This window comes from Falco cherrug, chromosome 11, assembly GCF_023634085.1.
Source record: "Falco cherrug isolate bFalChe1 chromosome 11, bFalChe1.pri, whole genome shotgun sequence".
In the NCBI taxonomy this organism is placed as follows: domain Eukaryota; kingdom Metazoa; phylum Chordata; class Aves; order Falconiformes; family Falconidae; genus Falco; species Falco cherrug.
This window is the reverse complement of record NC_073707.1, coordinates 16,658,903-16,675,510: the sequence shown is the minus strand read 5'-3', so window position 1 is coordinate 16,675,510 and position 16,608 is coordinate 16,658,903. Positions and strand designations below refer to the sequence as shown.

At 40.8% G+C, this 16,608-nt stretch overlaps 1 protein-coding gene across 2 annotated transcripts in view; it reads left to right on the top strand.

The window, feature by feature from the left end:
- Positions 1 to 268: 268 nt before the first annotated feature.
- Positions 269 to 16,608, top strand: part of GK5 (glycerol kinase 5) — a 29,302-nt gene continuing 12,962 nt past the window's right edge. For both annotated transcript variants that reach the window (XM_055723435.1, XM_055723434.1), the window contains exons 1-12: positions 269 to 513; positions 1,505 to 1,598; positions 4,634 to 4,709; positions 5,137 to 5,230; positions 5,897 to 6,028; positions 7,600 to 7,675; positions 8,348 to 8,409; positions 8,501 to 8,574; positions 8,906 to 8,966; positions 10,085 to 10,211; positions 13,175 to 13,279; positions 15,802 to 15,887. In XM_055723435.1, the coding sequence (XP_055579410.1) occupies positions 382 to 513; positions 1,505 to 1,598; positions 4,634 to 4,709; positions 5,137 to 5,230; positions 5,897 to 6,028; positions 7,600 to 7,675; positions 8,348 to 8,409; positions 8,501 to 8,574; positions 8,906 to 8,966; positions 10,085 to 10,211; positions 13,175 to 13,279; positions 15,802 to 15,887 (1,119 nt within the window). In that variant the 5' untranslated portion in view covers positions 269 to 381. The remainder of the gene's footprint in view (positions 514 to 1,504; positions 1,599 to 4,633; positions 4,710 to 5,136; positions 5,231 to 5,896; positions 6,029 to 7,599; positions 7,676 to 8,347; positions 8,410 to 8,500; positions 8,575 to 8,905; positions 8,967 to 10,084; positions 10,212 to 13,174; positions 13,280 to 15,801; positions 15,888 to 16,608) is intronic.

Here is a 16,608-nt window from a genome sequence, read left to right as displayed (position 1 = left end):
GCCCGCCGCCGGCTCACCCGGTCGGTGCGGGGCAGCTGCCGTCGGTAGCACCGGCACGAAGCAGGGAAGCCTCGCAGTCGGTTCGTGTGCTGGGAAGGCGCCGTGGCCGCCGGGCCGGAGCGGGCGCGCAGGTGCCGCCGGCCCCGCTAGAGGCGGCAGCTGAGCCAGAGCCCGGCCCGTCGCTCCCGCGCCGCCCCCCGGCCGCGGCCCTGCCGAGCCCGCCCCCGGGCCCGCCCTCCGCCACCTGCCGCCCCGCCGCCGCCGCTGCCCGCGCCCATAGGCCGGCCGGGCGCCCGCCCCGCGGCGGGGCGGCGGATTTCTGGCGGGCGGCGGCCGCCCGGCCGCACTCGGCGGTCGTTGCGGGCCGGGCCGCGGCCGGCGATGCCGTGCGGGCAGCCGGAGAGCGGCGCCGCCGCGGCGCGGTACGTGCTGGGGGTGGATGTGGGCAGCACGGTGGTGAAGTGCCACGTCTATGACCGGGCGGCCGCGGTCAGAGGCTCCAGCTGCAGGAAGGTGAATCCGCGGCGGGACGGCGTCGCGCCCTCTCTCCTCCTCCTCAGCGGGCCGCCCTCCCCCGTGGGAGCGGCGAGACTCGCCTGAGGCGAGCCCGGGGCGGGCGGTGCCGGAGGCGGGCGCTGTAGCCCGCGGCTCCGCGTCCCTCGGGCAGCGCGGGGGCCCGGGGCGCCCAGGCGGGGCGTGGGGGCGGCGGCGGGCGCGCACCCCGCTGGGCTTTGCCCGTCGGGCCGGGTGGGGACGGTTCCCCGGGGCCCTCGGACCGGCGCGGGGGTAAGGGGACCCCCAGCCCGGCCGGGAGCCCCGCGGGGATGCCACCGGTGCGCTCGCGGCGCCCCCTCCCGCCTACCGACCGCTCCGCTGCGGCCGGGCGGCGGTGCCAGCGCGCGCTGGCCGTTACGTAACGGTGCTAATTACGAGGGTGTTCGCTTGGGAACGGGAATTACCGGCTGCGTTGGGTTGGCACGGCCCGCGCTCTGGGGATCGAGCACGTCGCCGGTATCCGCTGTTCCGTTGCCGCCTATCGCAATGACAAGATCGCGGCGAGGGGAAGCGGGAGGAGCAGGAGGGAGTCGCAGGGGCGGGCGGGGATGTGCTCGGTGGCGCCGGGGCTGCTCCCCACCCCCCCGGCGGGCAGCTCCTGGCCACCGTCATGGAGGCATTGACGTCCCAGGCCAGCCGCAGAGCCAGAAGGTTCTCCGCGAAACCGGGTTTCCAGTTTGCAGCCTTAGAAGGGGTGTATGGGCTCGCCGGTTCCTGGGGGTTTGGGCAGCGTTATTCCTGGAGGAGGGGGTCTGGAGATCGCACACCAGATTTAGCCGTGCTTTAACGGTGCCAAACCCGGTTCTTTCTCCTCTTGCAGTAGATTCAGAAAATTAAGAAAAGAGAAAAAAAAAAACCCAAACCCAAATGTATTGATGCAAACTTTCATGAGGTTGCCACTTTCTGTGAACTAAGGGTTGCAAATCCACTGTGTGTCTTCTGTGAACAGGTGGAATCGCTTTATCCTTGTCCTGGTCGGGTTGAATTAGATCCTGAAGTGCTGTGGAGTCAGTTTGTTGGTGTGATAAAAGAGGCTGTACAAGGTAATTGTTTATAAAGTTTGAGAAGTTAATTATTTTTCAAAGTTAGTAAATTAAGTTAACTAGATAATAAAATTATTTATTTTTAAAAAGTACTTAAAATTCATCACTGGGTACAGGTCCACAACATGCTTTAAGGCCTGTTCAATTGTTATGTAGAATAGGAAGCTTAAAATACTTTTTTTCCTTGTAGTGGGGCTAGGTTAGGATTGAAGCAGGACCAGAGGCAGTGTGCATACTCTGTTTACATGTCAGTGACAGCACCTTGCTGCTCCAGCGTTCTGTATACGTATTCCTCCCTGGCATCTTTGTTCCTTCCTCCAGATGCCTCTGTGTGCAAACAGAGGGTGAGCTTGTTTCTTCTTCTGATTCCCCATTGTTCCGCAACTGCCCAGCCTGTGTCAATGTGCGGACAAGAGAGTGAAAGCAGGATGTTGTGTAGTTGTGCTCTCTCGATCGTAACCTGCTATTCCTACTTTTCCTGTTCAAACTACAAACAGTTCTTCCTATGCAATTTCTGTGTTATTGTGCTTTTTTATTTGTACTTTAACCTAAAATTTTTTAGTACTCTATGCACTAAATAATGCACCACTCTCTCTTCTGTCAAACTTCTGATGGGTTTTTCTTCCCCCCCCCCCCCCCCCGTTTTTGGATGCCACTCTTACTGTGCGCTTACTCTCTGCAACTCCCACAGCTTTCCCACCACACCAGCTCCAGCATTCTGCAATCCCGCACGTATCTCCTTCTGTGCCACGCTGATGCTGTGGACCTGTCAACTGTACCCCAGCTCGCCTTCTCACAGTGCCTCAGCCTGCTTGTCACATGTGTGTGCATCATACCCTTTCATTCAGTGCCTAAAGTTCCTCCTGTTCAGCCCCGATTGGAGTTTGGCCTCCAAGTAGTGTTCTGGCTCAAGGCAAAACTGCTTGTCTCTCCCTTTGGAAGGCAGCCTAGGGAACGGGAAAAGTAACCATTTTACCAGGTGTATGCTGCAGCTGATTATTTTGGGCTCTTGTCTGTTTTCTCAGCAGCCACAGCTCTTCTGTCACAAGAACCTGAAGTCCTTACTGGCCTCCTTCACGCCCATTCTGTGGGGCAAATCGGGAAACAGTATTTTTCAGCTATTTTTAAAAGGGGAAGCTTTTCTGGTGGCCGAGCTGTAGGCACTCCTAGTGAGTAGTTTTGAAGTGGTTGTGTAATGTAAGTGAGCATAACCTTACACTGCTGTCAAAAGGAGGAGTCTCGCCCTCCTTTTTACAGGGTTGTTTCAAATCCAGAGCCGTTTCCTAAGTGGGATCACTGTGCAGTTGTCTACGCCAGCAGAGCCTCACCAATGTTTGTGCCAGCACAAGAGAGAGTGTGGTACCAGGGCAGGAATGACTGACTGGAAGCAGGAAGAAGGCATAGGAGCGCTTCAGTTGACAGTGCTTGCAGAGCTAAAACACGTGATTCCATGTGCGGGTGGATGAGCTGATGTAGTTCATTACTCCCAAAAGGTGGAAACTGCTTCTGGCTGCGTGGTCCCACCCCTCTCTCTCACCCTGGTACTGGTTCAACCCTTCCAGGAGGCAGCTTAGCTGGAAAAATACCCATGTTTGTCTTCTCTTTAAGGGGATCTGTCTCTACTTCATGTAGGGGTCTGGAGAGCACGATAGTTGACAAAAGGAAGGTGGTGGGAGCATGCAGGTGGAGATGGGGAGGGGTAGTACATGCCACTAATCCATAGCAAGCTGTGGTAGTATTGGTGTGGCTCTGCCTTTGGTTTGGACCCAGCTGCCACTGAAAATGAAATACTGCTGTTCCTGAGCCACCCACTCAGAGGTCCTCCTCCCGTACACTCCTGCTAGCAGCAGCACATGTGCAGGCAGTTGGAGCAGGTAGCCTTGTGAAACCACTCATTTAATTTGCAGCTGATTGAAGGCCTTGATACCGCTGCCTTAATGAATGCAAGGACCAGTGTGAGGGAAGTCACCAAAGCCCGTGTGGAGGCTGGCAGAGCAAGACATGCCCGTAAAACCGCTTCTGTAATTGTCACTCAAAGGCTGTCAGTTGTAGAGTCTCCATTATATGGTTACACAAATGAGTAACTTCGCACATGAAAGTTAACATAAGAACATGTATGAGCAGGACATACTTAACCTGTGATCTGTTCCAGTAGTGGGATTGAGAGCTCCTCAGAGTAACAGTACTTTGGATAAAATAGGTAGTCTGTAATTTAAGTGGAATTTCTTAATATATTGTTCTTCCACATCATTTTGCTTCTGGAGGTATGCATGGAGGTACTGCGGAAGCTGACCAGAGCTGCTTTGAAAATAGCTGTGAACATATTTAATTATTTACAGTTACATGTACTAGAAAAAATGTTCTGTTAACAGTTATTTGAAGGTAGGTTTAACAACAAAATTGATGTATACATACCCAAATGTACCTTTTTATACTTCTAAACAAGCTTTGTTGCATTCAGTGGCACATGGTTTAAGCAAATTTGTTCTGAATTTTGAAAGATTATTTAAGGGCTATTTAAGGTGAGACACCTCATTATCAAAGTGATATAAAAATATCATGGCATATTGACATTAATCTTTCTGCTGCTTACAGAATCAATGTAGTTTTGTTTCTTTATGGAATTTCTTTCCATAAGTTTGTAAAGGTACTTCTTCTGTCGCACTCATCCATGTGAAATGCACATTTTAATTGATTATATATAGGCACATATAACCTGCCTGCATGTCTCTGGGACTGTTCAAATAAAGTATCAAGAGGCCTTTCAGAAGGTGGAAAGGCTCAGTGTGCCACAGCTGCTTTTATAAAATACACAGGTTTATTTACCTGCATCGGAATCAGTTGTCTGACTGAGAGTTCTCTAAATATTTCATTGTTCTAGCCATTTAGATGGGCAGCCTGTAGAGATTTATTTTCTTTTAAACTATTAATTTCCGGAGTATTCCATAGGTTTTATAGTTACATTGGAGAAGTGTTTTTGTTTGTTTCTTCAGATAAATGCTTTTTATTTTGTATGATTTGTTTTTGGGTTTTAGATGCGGGAGCTCACATGAGGCAAATTGCTGGTCTTGGCATCTCAACGCAGAGAGCAACTTTCATTACATGGCACAAGTATGTATATTGTGTATTGTTTAAAATGAATTTGTGTTCATAGGCTGGATAGAAGGAAACTGTAGAAATGTTGAACCCAGTCAAGTCACAACCTGAAAGCAGCAAATGTCGGTCACTCATGTTCTCTTGTGTTTGCACAGCCACACCTTACCATTCAGAATGGTTTGTAAGTGTGTGTCCTTTTTGTTTGTTTCTTAATAGAAGGGATGAATACATACGTATTTTTAGTTCTGATGAGAAGCCTCACACTCAAAATATCTGTGTGCCTATGATGAATTCCTGAAATCCACCAGGAAGATATGCACTTATTTTAGGAATAAACCTAGTCCTAAGTGTCCTGACTGGAAATGGTGCATGACGTTGAATTTTTTGAGTAGTGTATGTTCTGTAGTTTTAAATAGGAATGTTCAAATCCTGTTTTTTTCAGGAGGACAGGGAAACCTTTCCATAATTTCATAAGTTGGCAAGACTTAAGAAGTGCTGAACTTGTGAATTCCTGGAACAAGTCCCTTCTGCTGAAGGTAAAACTGTGCTAAGCCAGATACTGCTTTTGGAAGTAGGTAGTTCTTGGTTGGCAGTGTTTTGGGGTTTTTGTTTGTTGTGGGTTTTTAATGTACTCTTTGCTTAGATTATCTGTAGAAGGTACATTTTATGCTGCTCATGGCTTGTGCTTCATACCTTTAGAAGAGAAGGATTTGCTCTAAGTGGAAAAATTGAAATGAATTTTCCTGTAAGTGGAAACTAACTAGCATGCTCACAAAATGAAGTTGAATTCTTGGGGTTTCCACTGATTTCTTTTGTGAATGAAAACATTATTAATGATTAAATTTTGGTTTATCTGTTAAAACATGATTGAGCCTGTCTACTGTAGGAGATCTTTCACTGAAATAACAGTATGTAGTGCTGTCACCCACGTGATGCATTGTGCTCACTTAGGTGACCTGTCTCTGTAATACAGAGCAGTGTGGCAGCAGAAGTCAGTCAAGACTTGCTTAGTGCAGCTGCTCTTTCCTGTGGTATTTGTCATGGGAAAGCGATCTGTTGAAATCCTATGTAAGGATTCGCTAACAGAATTTTAGCTTTCTGAATCTAATCTCATGTCGGCATCTTTCATCTGCAAAGGTAATTGATCAGAAACCTTTAAAGGGAGAGATTAAAAATTAAGTAATTGTTTTCTTTTGAAACAGGTAATCCATGTTATTTTTACAGTGCTTCATTTCTTGACTGGGAATGATCGATATTTGGCACCAAGTTTTCTTACTTTTTCAACACAACAAACTTCTATGAAGTTGTCATGGGTTTTTAAAAACATACATGAGGTAAGCCAGACAGGCAAACATAATAGCTTGCTTAAGTCGTAGTAATATAGTAATGGCTGGTGACATAGGTTGGTTGTTACCTCTTCAGTTTTGTCTTGCTTATTCTTTTCCTCAGACTTTTATCTGTGTTGATGTTCAAAGCCTGTCTACCTAAATATCTATTCATGTTTATGCAAGTTTTTCCTCTGATTCTGGGAGTGTGTAGTAGTAAAAAGTTTTCTTTGTGCTTGAGAAACATAGTCAAATTGCCTTATTTTGCTTGATATAATTAGACAATTAACAATTGTACTTTGTTTTGAAGTTGTTTGCATGCTAGTTTTGCATTATGATTGTATTAATTTTCAGCTGGCACTCTTACCTTTTCAGTCTGCATTTTTCCAGTGTCTGACTGTCAGTATGATGTTATTTGTAAAACTGTAGACACTGCAGTTTATTTTGCTTTTTGTTGTAGTGTAAATTGGAAAATACACATAAAATAAATTGTGCTGGAATAATCTAATGGATTTACGAGCCCAGAGCTATTTGTTGCTGTATTCTTTGCTCTAATCCTAAACGTTTTCCTTGATTCTTCCTATAGTATTTATAACTTCAGTCATCTTACTTCCTGTGTTGAATTTTCAACTTATTTGTGAAGAAAATGGTTATCATCCATTTTCTACTCTGTAAAGAAACCCTGAAATCTTTTGAGTTTGGTCTGGTATTTTCTGTCACCAAACTAACTGTTGAGAAGGTCAAGTATAATTTTTTTGCTGGCATGATTTGGTTGGACCTGTTGAAAACGTGAGGTGTGAATTTGGAGGATTATAGAACTGAAAGTTATGCAGCTGCTGCGTTTTCAGTGTGAGACGAATGTTCTCCTGTGTTTTGTCAGGCAGATACTTAAGATGTGTGACTGCCAAACCAAGGTCAAAAATTCATTAATGCAATTAATTCTTAATTACAGAGCAAAATGCATTCAGTCAAGTTTTGATTGAGTTAGTTTGTATGTTCTTTTAATGAGTTCTGTAGTTGTACACATTGTCAGTTAGAAATTAGATGAAACCTAATTTTAAAAACCCCATTTTAAAGGGGAAAAAGATCCCAAGGAAAATAACATTTTGAATTCTTTACAGACATCATAAACCAGAAAACAATGGCTCTGTTTCTATTGTTGTCAGGGACATACTCTAAAATACACTTATTTCTTCTATTTCTGTTAATTTTTTATTTTCATGTTTTATGCACGACCTTATTTTCTTTATTTACCGCTCCTTCATCACTGTTATAGTTGTGGCCATAGTTTCTCATCTTAAGGTGCTGCTGCTGCTGCAGTAGAAGACTGATTGCTTTACTTTCCTTAGCAGCAACTGTAAGAAATGGCGCTTATTCTCTGTTAGGAGCATGAACTGTAGGGTAATATCACTTACGTAATCAACTTGCCCTTTTCAGAAGAAAAATTTGCAATCAGAGATTTAATTCCTGGGGACTTTTTCATTAACCATGAAGAAAATGAGAAAAGGAATCAGGAAGTATGTTTGTCTTTATTGTAGCCAGTTGTAAATACCATTTTTTGTATGTCTATTTGTTCCCAGGCTGAAGAAGCTGCCAAAAAAAATAACTGCTGCTTTGGAACAGTTGACACGTGGTTACTGTATAGATTAACTAAAGGTGAATGTTAACATTTCCTCTTAAATATTAATAAAGCATACTGGCATCTAAGTAATGATGTCCATAACTCTCATTGATATATCCTAGAATTCAAATACTTTTTTGACAATTTGTGCTTTTTTTTGTAATTGATGAATATTGTAATATATTTACCGTTTTAAAAAAATAAATTCTGAATTAATTTTCCTTTGGGCCTGTCTGGAAGGATAGCCAGAAAAGGAAATAATTATTCAGTGTAATCAACCTTTTCAGCATTTAAGATCTGAAGAGGACTACCGGAACTAGTTGGCCTTGATTGAAGTACTATGGAAGCAAAAAACCCAAAGAATTGTTACAAACGTGCAAGAATGAAAAGCTTCTGCCCTGAGGGCTAATGCCGGAGCAGGTGGATAGATTATAGACAGTGATGCAGTCGGTGTGGTATGTGTTGTCAAAAGTCCCAGCTCTCTTCTGGCCAGTTTCATGAGGGTAAAATAAGGCAATGAGTGTATATGTGTTATAGTGAGCAGCAGGTAAAGTTTGTGTGCTTATTGTATCATTATGACTTTGCCTATAGACACTCGGTTTATATTTCATGGGAGCCACTGAAATGTTTAATGAAAAAGTATGTTTAAAATTACTCTTAAACAGATACCTAAATCTTACTCTGTTGTTACTGTTTTTTAATGGCAGGTTCTGTATATGCTACGGATTACTCAAATGCCAGCGCTACAGGCATTTTTGAACCCTTTACGGTATGTGCTGTTCCAAAAAATGTTGTTGCTATTCATCGTGCTTCTGAGAGAGTTGCTGACATTTTTACTCTTTTTTTTCATATTATTTCAGAAATGCTGGAACCCAGCTTTGTGTAATTTACTTTCCATTCCAATGTCTGTTTTTCCACCAGTGAAAGACACAAGGTAAGTAGGAAGGCATATTCAAAAGATTATAACTGTTAAATTAATTGCCTTTAGAAAAATACCGTATTATCTGCATGGTCAAAGTAATATATGGATATACAAAAAAAAGGAAGTATTTTTATATGCAGATGTACTTTTTTTAACACTACATGAAAAACTTTATTTTTACTATGAATATTTCTTAAAGTGGTAGTTTTAATGATTTCTTTAAAATAAACTGGTAGCATTAGCTTTCATATCTGATGCGCACCCAGGCCTTATATATGTAAATTTCATTTTAACAAAAGGTCAGTTTAGTGTTGTGACGTTTCTCCATAACGTGTGTTTTAAGCTTCAACTTCGGATCAACTGACTCTGAAATTTTTGGGGTACCTATTCCAATAATGGCAGTGGTGAGTAAAAATGTTTTCATACTTAAATCTGTGTATTTGTACCTATATTCTTTATATCTAGCTTTGATTTAATTTTTTGCTGAATTTTTGCTGGTTGAAATAATTGCTTGTTGAATTTTTCTCGGAACAACTCGGTTTATAACCTTATGGGGAAAGGAGGAGAACGGAATGGGAAGGGATTTCTGGAGGTTGAGATTCATTAAGGTTAGATGACCAAAAGATTAAGCACTGAGTATAGGACTTAACTGAGCTGGGTTATGCTCTGGTAATTTGTATATGGCTGGCTTAAAATCAGTTGTTCTGTATGACGTTGTGCAATGGGGTCCCTTCTGGTTTGACTTCAGTAAGACCCTACACCAATGTAAGAGTATTTGTTAATAGATCCACTTGAGTACCTTTTATTTCTTTTTTTTTCCACTAAAAATAAATGGCAAATAAAATGTTCTCACCTCAGTAAATTTTCAGATAAATTGAGTCTACAATTTTTCAAAAATAGCAGGAAAAATTCATGTTAGCTGGGCAACATTTTTTCCGTTTAGCTTAATTCAAGCAAATTTTTCTACAAGTCATCACTTTACAAAAATAGTGGGGTTTTCTTACCCAAATCCTAACTCCTGAGGCAAGAATGTGTTATTTGCCATTTATTTTTAGTCGTTGTTGAAAAATTGAGCATGGAACAATTTGGTACAGGAGGTATAGCAGGGAAAAAGGAAGGTGAGACCTCAAAACTTCAACTTTCTGTATGGGGGAAGAGGAATTCAAGCCAAGCTGCTCTGTTCTGCTCCCCGGGATTGCAAATGCCCCATTTATCCTTATCAAATAACAAACTAAAATATTTCATTTGTTTCCATAACATATTTTTCCGTGTCTCAAGCAATACTACAGGTGTTCATGTTGTGTCCAAATCTGGTGCAACTGGATTCTAGCAATAAATCTGACTGTTGGAATGGACTGCAAATACTCTAGGAAAATTGTATGAGTGTCCTCTCTTAATGCTCAGTTCTTTTGAGTGATAATATGTATTCAGTATGCTGAAGTGTTTGCAGTGATATTTTAAAATTCAGCAGCATAGGTTGGTAGTTTGTAGCTAACTTGTATTGTTTTTGTTGGTATGGCAGGTAGCTGATCAGCAGTCAGCTATGTTTGGGGAATGCTGCTTTCACCCTGGAGATGTTAAACTGACCATGGGAACAGGTGGTTTCTGGAATGTGAATACTGGAGAGCATCTCTGTGCGTCATGGAAGGGTAAGACAGTGAAATTTTCATTTTAAACTTTCACATTACTTGATGGCTGTTAATGATGAGGGTACAAAAAGGAATAAAACAGGGCTATGTTTTTCTTTCTGTTTTGAGCTGTAGAAAAAAAGCTTGAAAGCATTTTCAGAACAGAATACTGTGGAAATTTTTATTAAGAAATGCTTCTAGGGTTTAAAACATTGTCGTTCTGACCATTTTTGGGCTCTCAAGCTTGGTAGTTTGCCTTAAATGGCTGTTTGTCAAGGAAGCAACAGATAATACTGAAGTAAATTTGCCTGCGCAGTCTCTCTCTGTCGGTCTGTCTGTCATCTTTTTAAAAAGTTTCTAATTTCGGGAAGCCTACAATTCCAAATGGGAGGGGTGGTGCTGGGGAGGAGGACAGCAGCTTTTTTTTTTTTTTTTTACAAGCTAAAGCCTGGAAGGACCTTGGCAAATACATGAGATGTGTCAGAACTGAATAGCATAGACATTGAATTCCCTGTGAATGCAAATGCTTTTTAAGCTAATTAATGATGTCGCTGTGATGATACCTCTACTTAGGAAATCGTTGAATGTAGTCTGTAGAAATGTAATAGCAAAAACATGCTATAAGGTTCTTCCATTTTGTTTTCTTTTAAGAAAGTATTTGGCTATTGTGATATGATGGGAGTTGAAATCTTAAAGCAGGGCTGTGAAACTTTTATTATTTTATATATTTTTATGATTTTCCCTATGTTCTTTGGCTGTCATGTGATATGGTTAGTAGGACAAGTTAGGTACCTAGCTTTCTCAGTGCCCTGGGCATGAAATGTAACATGTTCAACGTCTAAAGTTCACATACGTATTTAAGACTGCAAGATGAATCCCTACACCATCCTTGTGCAAGCTGTTCTTTAGCTGCTGTTCTATTTTCTGGTCTACATTTAGTTGCTATATATGACAGTTGAAAAAAAAATATTTCCTTCAAGAACAGCACTTACGACAATTCAACGATGGAAGCATGTCATACAGATTGAAAATCTGTCTCTCTAGCAGTCTGGTAGTTCATAGTAACTGGTCGTGCCAAATGTCATGTTGATCCATTCCCTAGAGGTAGATTATCTTATACTACTAGAGAGTCTGGTGTGAGCATCTTTAAGAAGGCCAGCTGATGGGCTTCTCTGTCCCTAATTAGCTGTTCTTCGTTAGGAGTTTTGGCTCAAGGAATTGTTTGGTCTTACTTCTTTGCAGCTTCACCCTTGCTAGAAAATAAAGACTGTGAGGGAGACCTGCACTAATGATCTAGAGATACACATATCACTTCTTCCTTTCAAGAGACATATACAAATTTCCATCTTAAGAGGTGCTGCTGAGTGTTTTCCATTGTAAGCACCAGCGTGCCTCCAACACTAACCAAGTCTCGGTGATTGCACTGGTACTACCGTGACACTCTTTGGGACCACAGGCAAGCAAACTGGAAATGATTCTGCGAGGCGCGCTTGTATATCAGCAAAGTCACCTTGAGAAAGCAGAGAGAATCCCTAGATCCTTCTGATGCTTTTCTGGCCCTTTAATTATTGGGACTCGTTTATCTTTGTTGCATTTATTACTCATGATCTCTGAGTCCTGAACAGAGTCCCGTGAAGTCTGGGTGCTTTCTTCAATGCTTACCATGCTTGGGTTGGGTGAAGTTGTTATTGCAGCGGCTGCTGAATGCTTAGGTTCATATCAGGTGACCTGAAAAAACATTTGTCCACCTGCAGTCCTGGAGAACATTTACCGTTCAGCTAGATAACTTAAGTTTTAAGCTAGATAACTTCTTGCTTTAGCATTAAAGGCAGTACTCTGCAGGACTTTTGTGCTGTGTTCTTACTCAGATACCAAACGAGAAGGTCTTTCTGTTTACCCTGACAGTTTTAAGTAGTATGTCTCTCTCTTTTTTGTTAAGGTTTCAACATATCCGTGGGGGAGCAAAGGGGAGAACAAATTGTCAGGTTTATCCTCATTATTGGCTGTTTGCTTCTAATGTAATAGTACCTTCAAGCAGACAGCTCTTTGAAAGTGTGTTGTGCTGTGTTTTCAAATAAACTAACAGTGTTTGCCTTATGTATTTCTGTCTGCCTTCTGAGAGAAAAGGAAAAAAATAATTGGAAGTAATTGAATTTTTTTTTCAAGTCACTGCAAAGCTGAAGCTATTTGGTGGAAATCATGACTTCCTGCAGATCCCACCACATAGACCATAGAAGTGCTAATCCTCTGTAGTTATAGACAAAGTATGACACCAGGTATTTTTAATGACTTTGGGTGTTTCTTTTGTTGTTTATATTAGGCAAACATACAGCTAAAATGCTATAGTTAACTGGCAGTAGCCTTTGTTGGGGACAAGGATGGGCAAATTGTGGAACTTGTCTTTTTTGCTTTCTACGTGAGGAAGCAATGCAGACTGAAAAAGGAATAAAAGAAGTCTATCACTTTAGAATAAGCTCTACCTTATAAGTTTGTGTTGCTTTGGTTTTTTGGTGTATTATGTGTGGTTCAGTGTTTGTGCTTCCCATCTGAAAGCCTGGTCTTCATGTTTTATGTTTTGCAGAAGTAAATTCTGACTTTTAGAAACCATTGAAGAAAATAACGTGGATTTAAAACAAATAGGAAAACATTGATACATTTTTAAGTATATACAATCTCTTATATATAAAAAAAGTGCAGATAGCTCTTTAACTTTTTTTGTCATTTGATAGTGATTTTTGGTGTGTGTGTGTTAACATTTTGGTTTAACAAACAGTTCGAGTCTTGTAATCCCATCGCTAATTTTTAAACAATACATTTAACCTCTATCAGTGATATTTTTTTTAACTTGAAATCTTCAAAGGAATTGCATAAAAACTATTTACATTTTTTTAGTTGGGTTTATCGTGTGGAATGCTTGCACGTGTTTTTCTGGAAACATTCAATTTAACTAGGTGTTCTGTTTTGTTTCCTGGAAAATAATTAAGGTCTGTATCCACTGATTGGTTGGAAGATTGGGGAAGAAGTTGTTTACTTAACTGAAGGCTGTATGTCAGACATTGGCACTGCCATAAAATGGGCTCAGGATATAAGTAAGTAGTTCTTTAATTTTATAGAAAGTAAAATATACTACTACTTAAGAAACTGGTTTATGGGGTTATAATTATGTTACTGGGCTTACGTTTATTATCCATAATTGAAAAACTAGCCTGTATCTTTAGGACGGTGGAAAATGTATGGTCTCATTAGTAGCTTCTCTGCTGCGTTTGTTTACTGCAGGGAGTTTGGTTTGTGCAAATCATCTCATCTTCAGACTCTGCCTTGGAGATCCTCCTGCCTGTGTAGGCTTTTATTTTCCTGAAACGTTCTGCTGCTTGCTTGGTTTCCCTTGGGCATGATGAACTTCCTGATGCCTTCCTTTGTTTCTTCAAGCTGCTATCCAGACTTGGGTAGAAATGGTATAAAGGAGACCTGGCTAAAAGTCCTATGTGTGCTGGTTTAGGGTGTTTGGACTTGAATTTTTAGTTGAGGGGAAGCACAGAAATTGGCTACCTGTTATGTCTAGGTAGCATGACTGTGAATGCAGTATTCCCCAAACTGTAATGCTTTTGAAAGACCTCCAGCTGTGCATCTCAGAATTAGTAACAGGTGAAGGACTTCATTTTTAAAAATAAACAGTATTGTGTATGTTGCTTCACACAAAGTAATGTCTTTGGGGTGTGACTACGATGTAATGAAAAGATTTGCTTTCTAGTTTAATAAAAGACTAAGAAGAATGCTAGCTCTATAGTAGTTGATGTTCAAAACCACTTGTTTACAGGATTTTTACAGGATTGTTTACAGGATGTTTACAGGACAACTGTTCTGAGTGTTCTAATTATTTACTTGGTTTACTTAGAAAATTAGTACACCTTTACTAGGATGCAAAAAAGGAATTAGTGTCTCAGACTTTGGGTTAACTGGGAAAGGTTTTCCTGAAGCGTAGCTCTCTGCAAAATCCTACATTTTTTTAAAGCTGTCAACTTCTGGCGCGCATGTGCTCAGGTGTGTGCCCTTAAGGAATGACTCAGACTGGTCCTCAGGTCTTCATCATTCAACATTTGACTGAGCCTCTCTTGAGGAAATTACTCAATTCAACACACAGTTCAGTGCTGCAGATGAACGTATCGGTGGTACATATATAAGCTTGCTGCTTCAAATTCCATACTTAAAATGGATACTTATCCATATGGAACATATCCATAGTTAAAATAGGTATTATTGGTATATGCAGAGCAAGAGTATAAAGGAATTTTAGCTAGCCAGTAGTGAAATGGATGTGACATACAGTGATTACCACAGGCAAAAGGGAGATAAAAAAATAGGCACGCTGCTTTGAACTCTCCAAGTAGGACCTTTATTTTCTGGAAATACGATTGCAGGGAAGCAGATTTCAGGAACTGTTATCAGCTTTATGAATAAAGAGAAGGGTAAAACTTTTGCTCTACAGAAGGAATGGGGCCAAAACACAGGGCAAGTTAATGGCCTCAGGGTGGTGTGGCTCAACATGGATGATGATGAGACATATAATAGTGGTAAAGGTTTGTAAATAGGGATTTCTGCAGCAAGCCAAACTTAGTTTAGTGGGATCAGATCACTTCTAAGAACTCTGAAAAAGTAGTATGTGGAATTTCAAGGTGAAGTCAATCTTAATTTTTTCATTTTATGTTGTGGCACAGAGGTACCATATATAGTTCAATAATAGCAAATACAACAAAGAGGAAAAGACGTGATTTCAACTTGTTAGTCTGGGCACGGTAGAATCTAAAGCTTTCAAACAAATTTATGAAGGTTACAAAGGTAAACTGAAACTCCTGGTGAGTTACCAAGATGGGTTTTTCAAAGATAAATTGAGTTTAACCTAATTTATCTTTGATAGGGGAATTTACTTTTTAGACAAGAAAAACCTTTAGTGCTCGTTTACAGGAGAAAACCATGTTATGTGGCCACATAAGGACATTATTAGTTAAAACTACAGAAGATAGGTGTTAGTATGTGTGGGTGAAGAACAAGCTAAGGAGGGATGTGTGTAAGTTGTGAAAGGAGACATCTGGCTAAACAGAGAATAAAAGTAGTGTCTATCAAGGAGGCAATATTCGGATCTACCTTATTTCTGAGTTGGTCACTTCTAAAAATATTAAGGGTGCAGATAAAATATGATGGATATTAAGGACTTTGTCTAGTGCTTCAGTGCTTGGGCTGATAGTGACATCTTTTTTGGGAAAAAACCCATGGTTTATTTTTGCAAATCTAGGGTTTTAGCATACTTAGGGTGCCCTTGTTAGCATTCTCAATTCCCATTTATGTCTATTTGGAAAACTAATGACCTCTTACAGATGTGAAGGTGAAAAGGCTATAGCGTAACAGCTATGAGAGGATCCTTTTGAGTTTAATCTTCATCTGAGTAGGGCTTGGTTTTTTAAATATGACTGATGCACGTGATCATTTCCCTTAGAACATGTTGTTTGAGAATACTACAAAAGGAAATAGTCTTCACTCTGTTTTTTTCTATCTTAGTAATATATGAAGAAATTGAAGTAAATAATAAAAGCGTATGACTTGTGCATCTTTACAGGTCTTTTCACCAATGTAGATGAAACAGCAAAAATGGCACAGAGTATTGTTGATTCCCAAGGCGTTTGTTTTGTTCCAGGTTTTCAGGTAAAATTACTATTCATTATATAATTAAAAATATGTGGGGTTTAATAACCCGGTTAAAAATTCAACTTTTACATGTTAAAATGTAGGAATTTACATTTTATCACAGTATTTATTCTGTACTACTCAGGTTCTCACTATCTGTCCCTCACCACAACGTATGAAGATCATTGTCATATCAGAGTGTTTAAACACCACCCCCCCATGGCAAAAACCCCTACAAAACAGGGAAATTACTTCCATTTTGCAAGTGGAGACCTGGGGGTCAGATAAGCTAAATGACTTGCTAATAGTACCTCAGTGCCTGCAGAGACAGAAATCAATCACATAGCTTTTCTGCCTTACACAGAGCCTTCAGTGAGACAGTATTTCTAAGCAGCATTCTAAGGTAATTAATTTTATTCTGCCTCTTTTAAAGATGTAGGTTGCAATTCACCAGAATATTTGAACGTACTTAAATATGAGCAAGATAGCAAGTTCCAGCTTAGGAAAAGCAAAGATATATAAACACTTCTGGGAAAGATCAAACTGAGTGTGGTACGCTTTTCTCTTGAAAGTTTTACTAATTCATTGGTTTGAATGTATACCAGCCCATCTCTCTGTGTGTTTCTAAAAGTTCTTATTTTCTGGATCTTCATTGGTCTACCATACTCAGTGTGATCATTCCTAAGACTAGTGTGTTTTTCTAAAGAAACTTAACATCTTTAACCTTACCTTTAAGTCC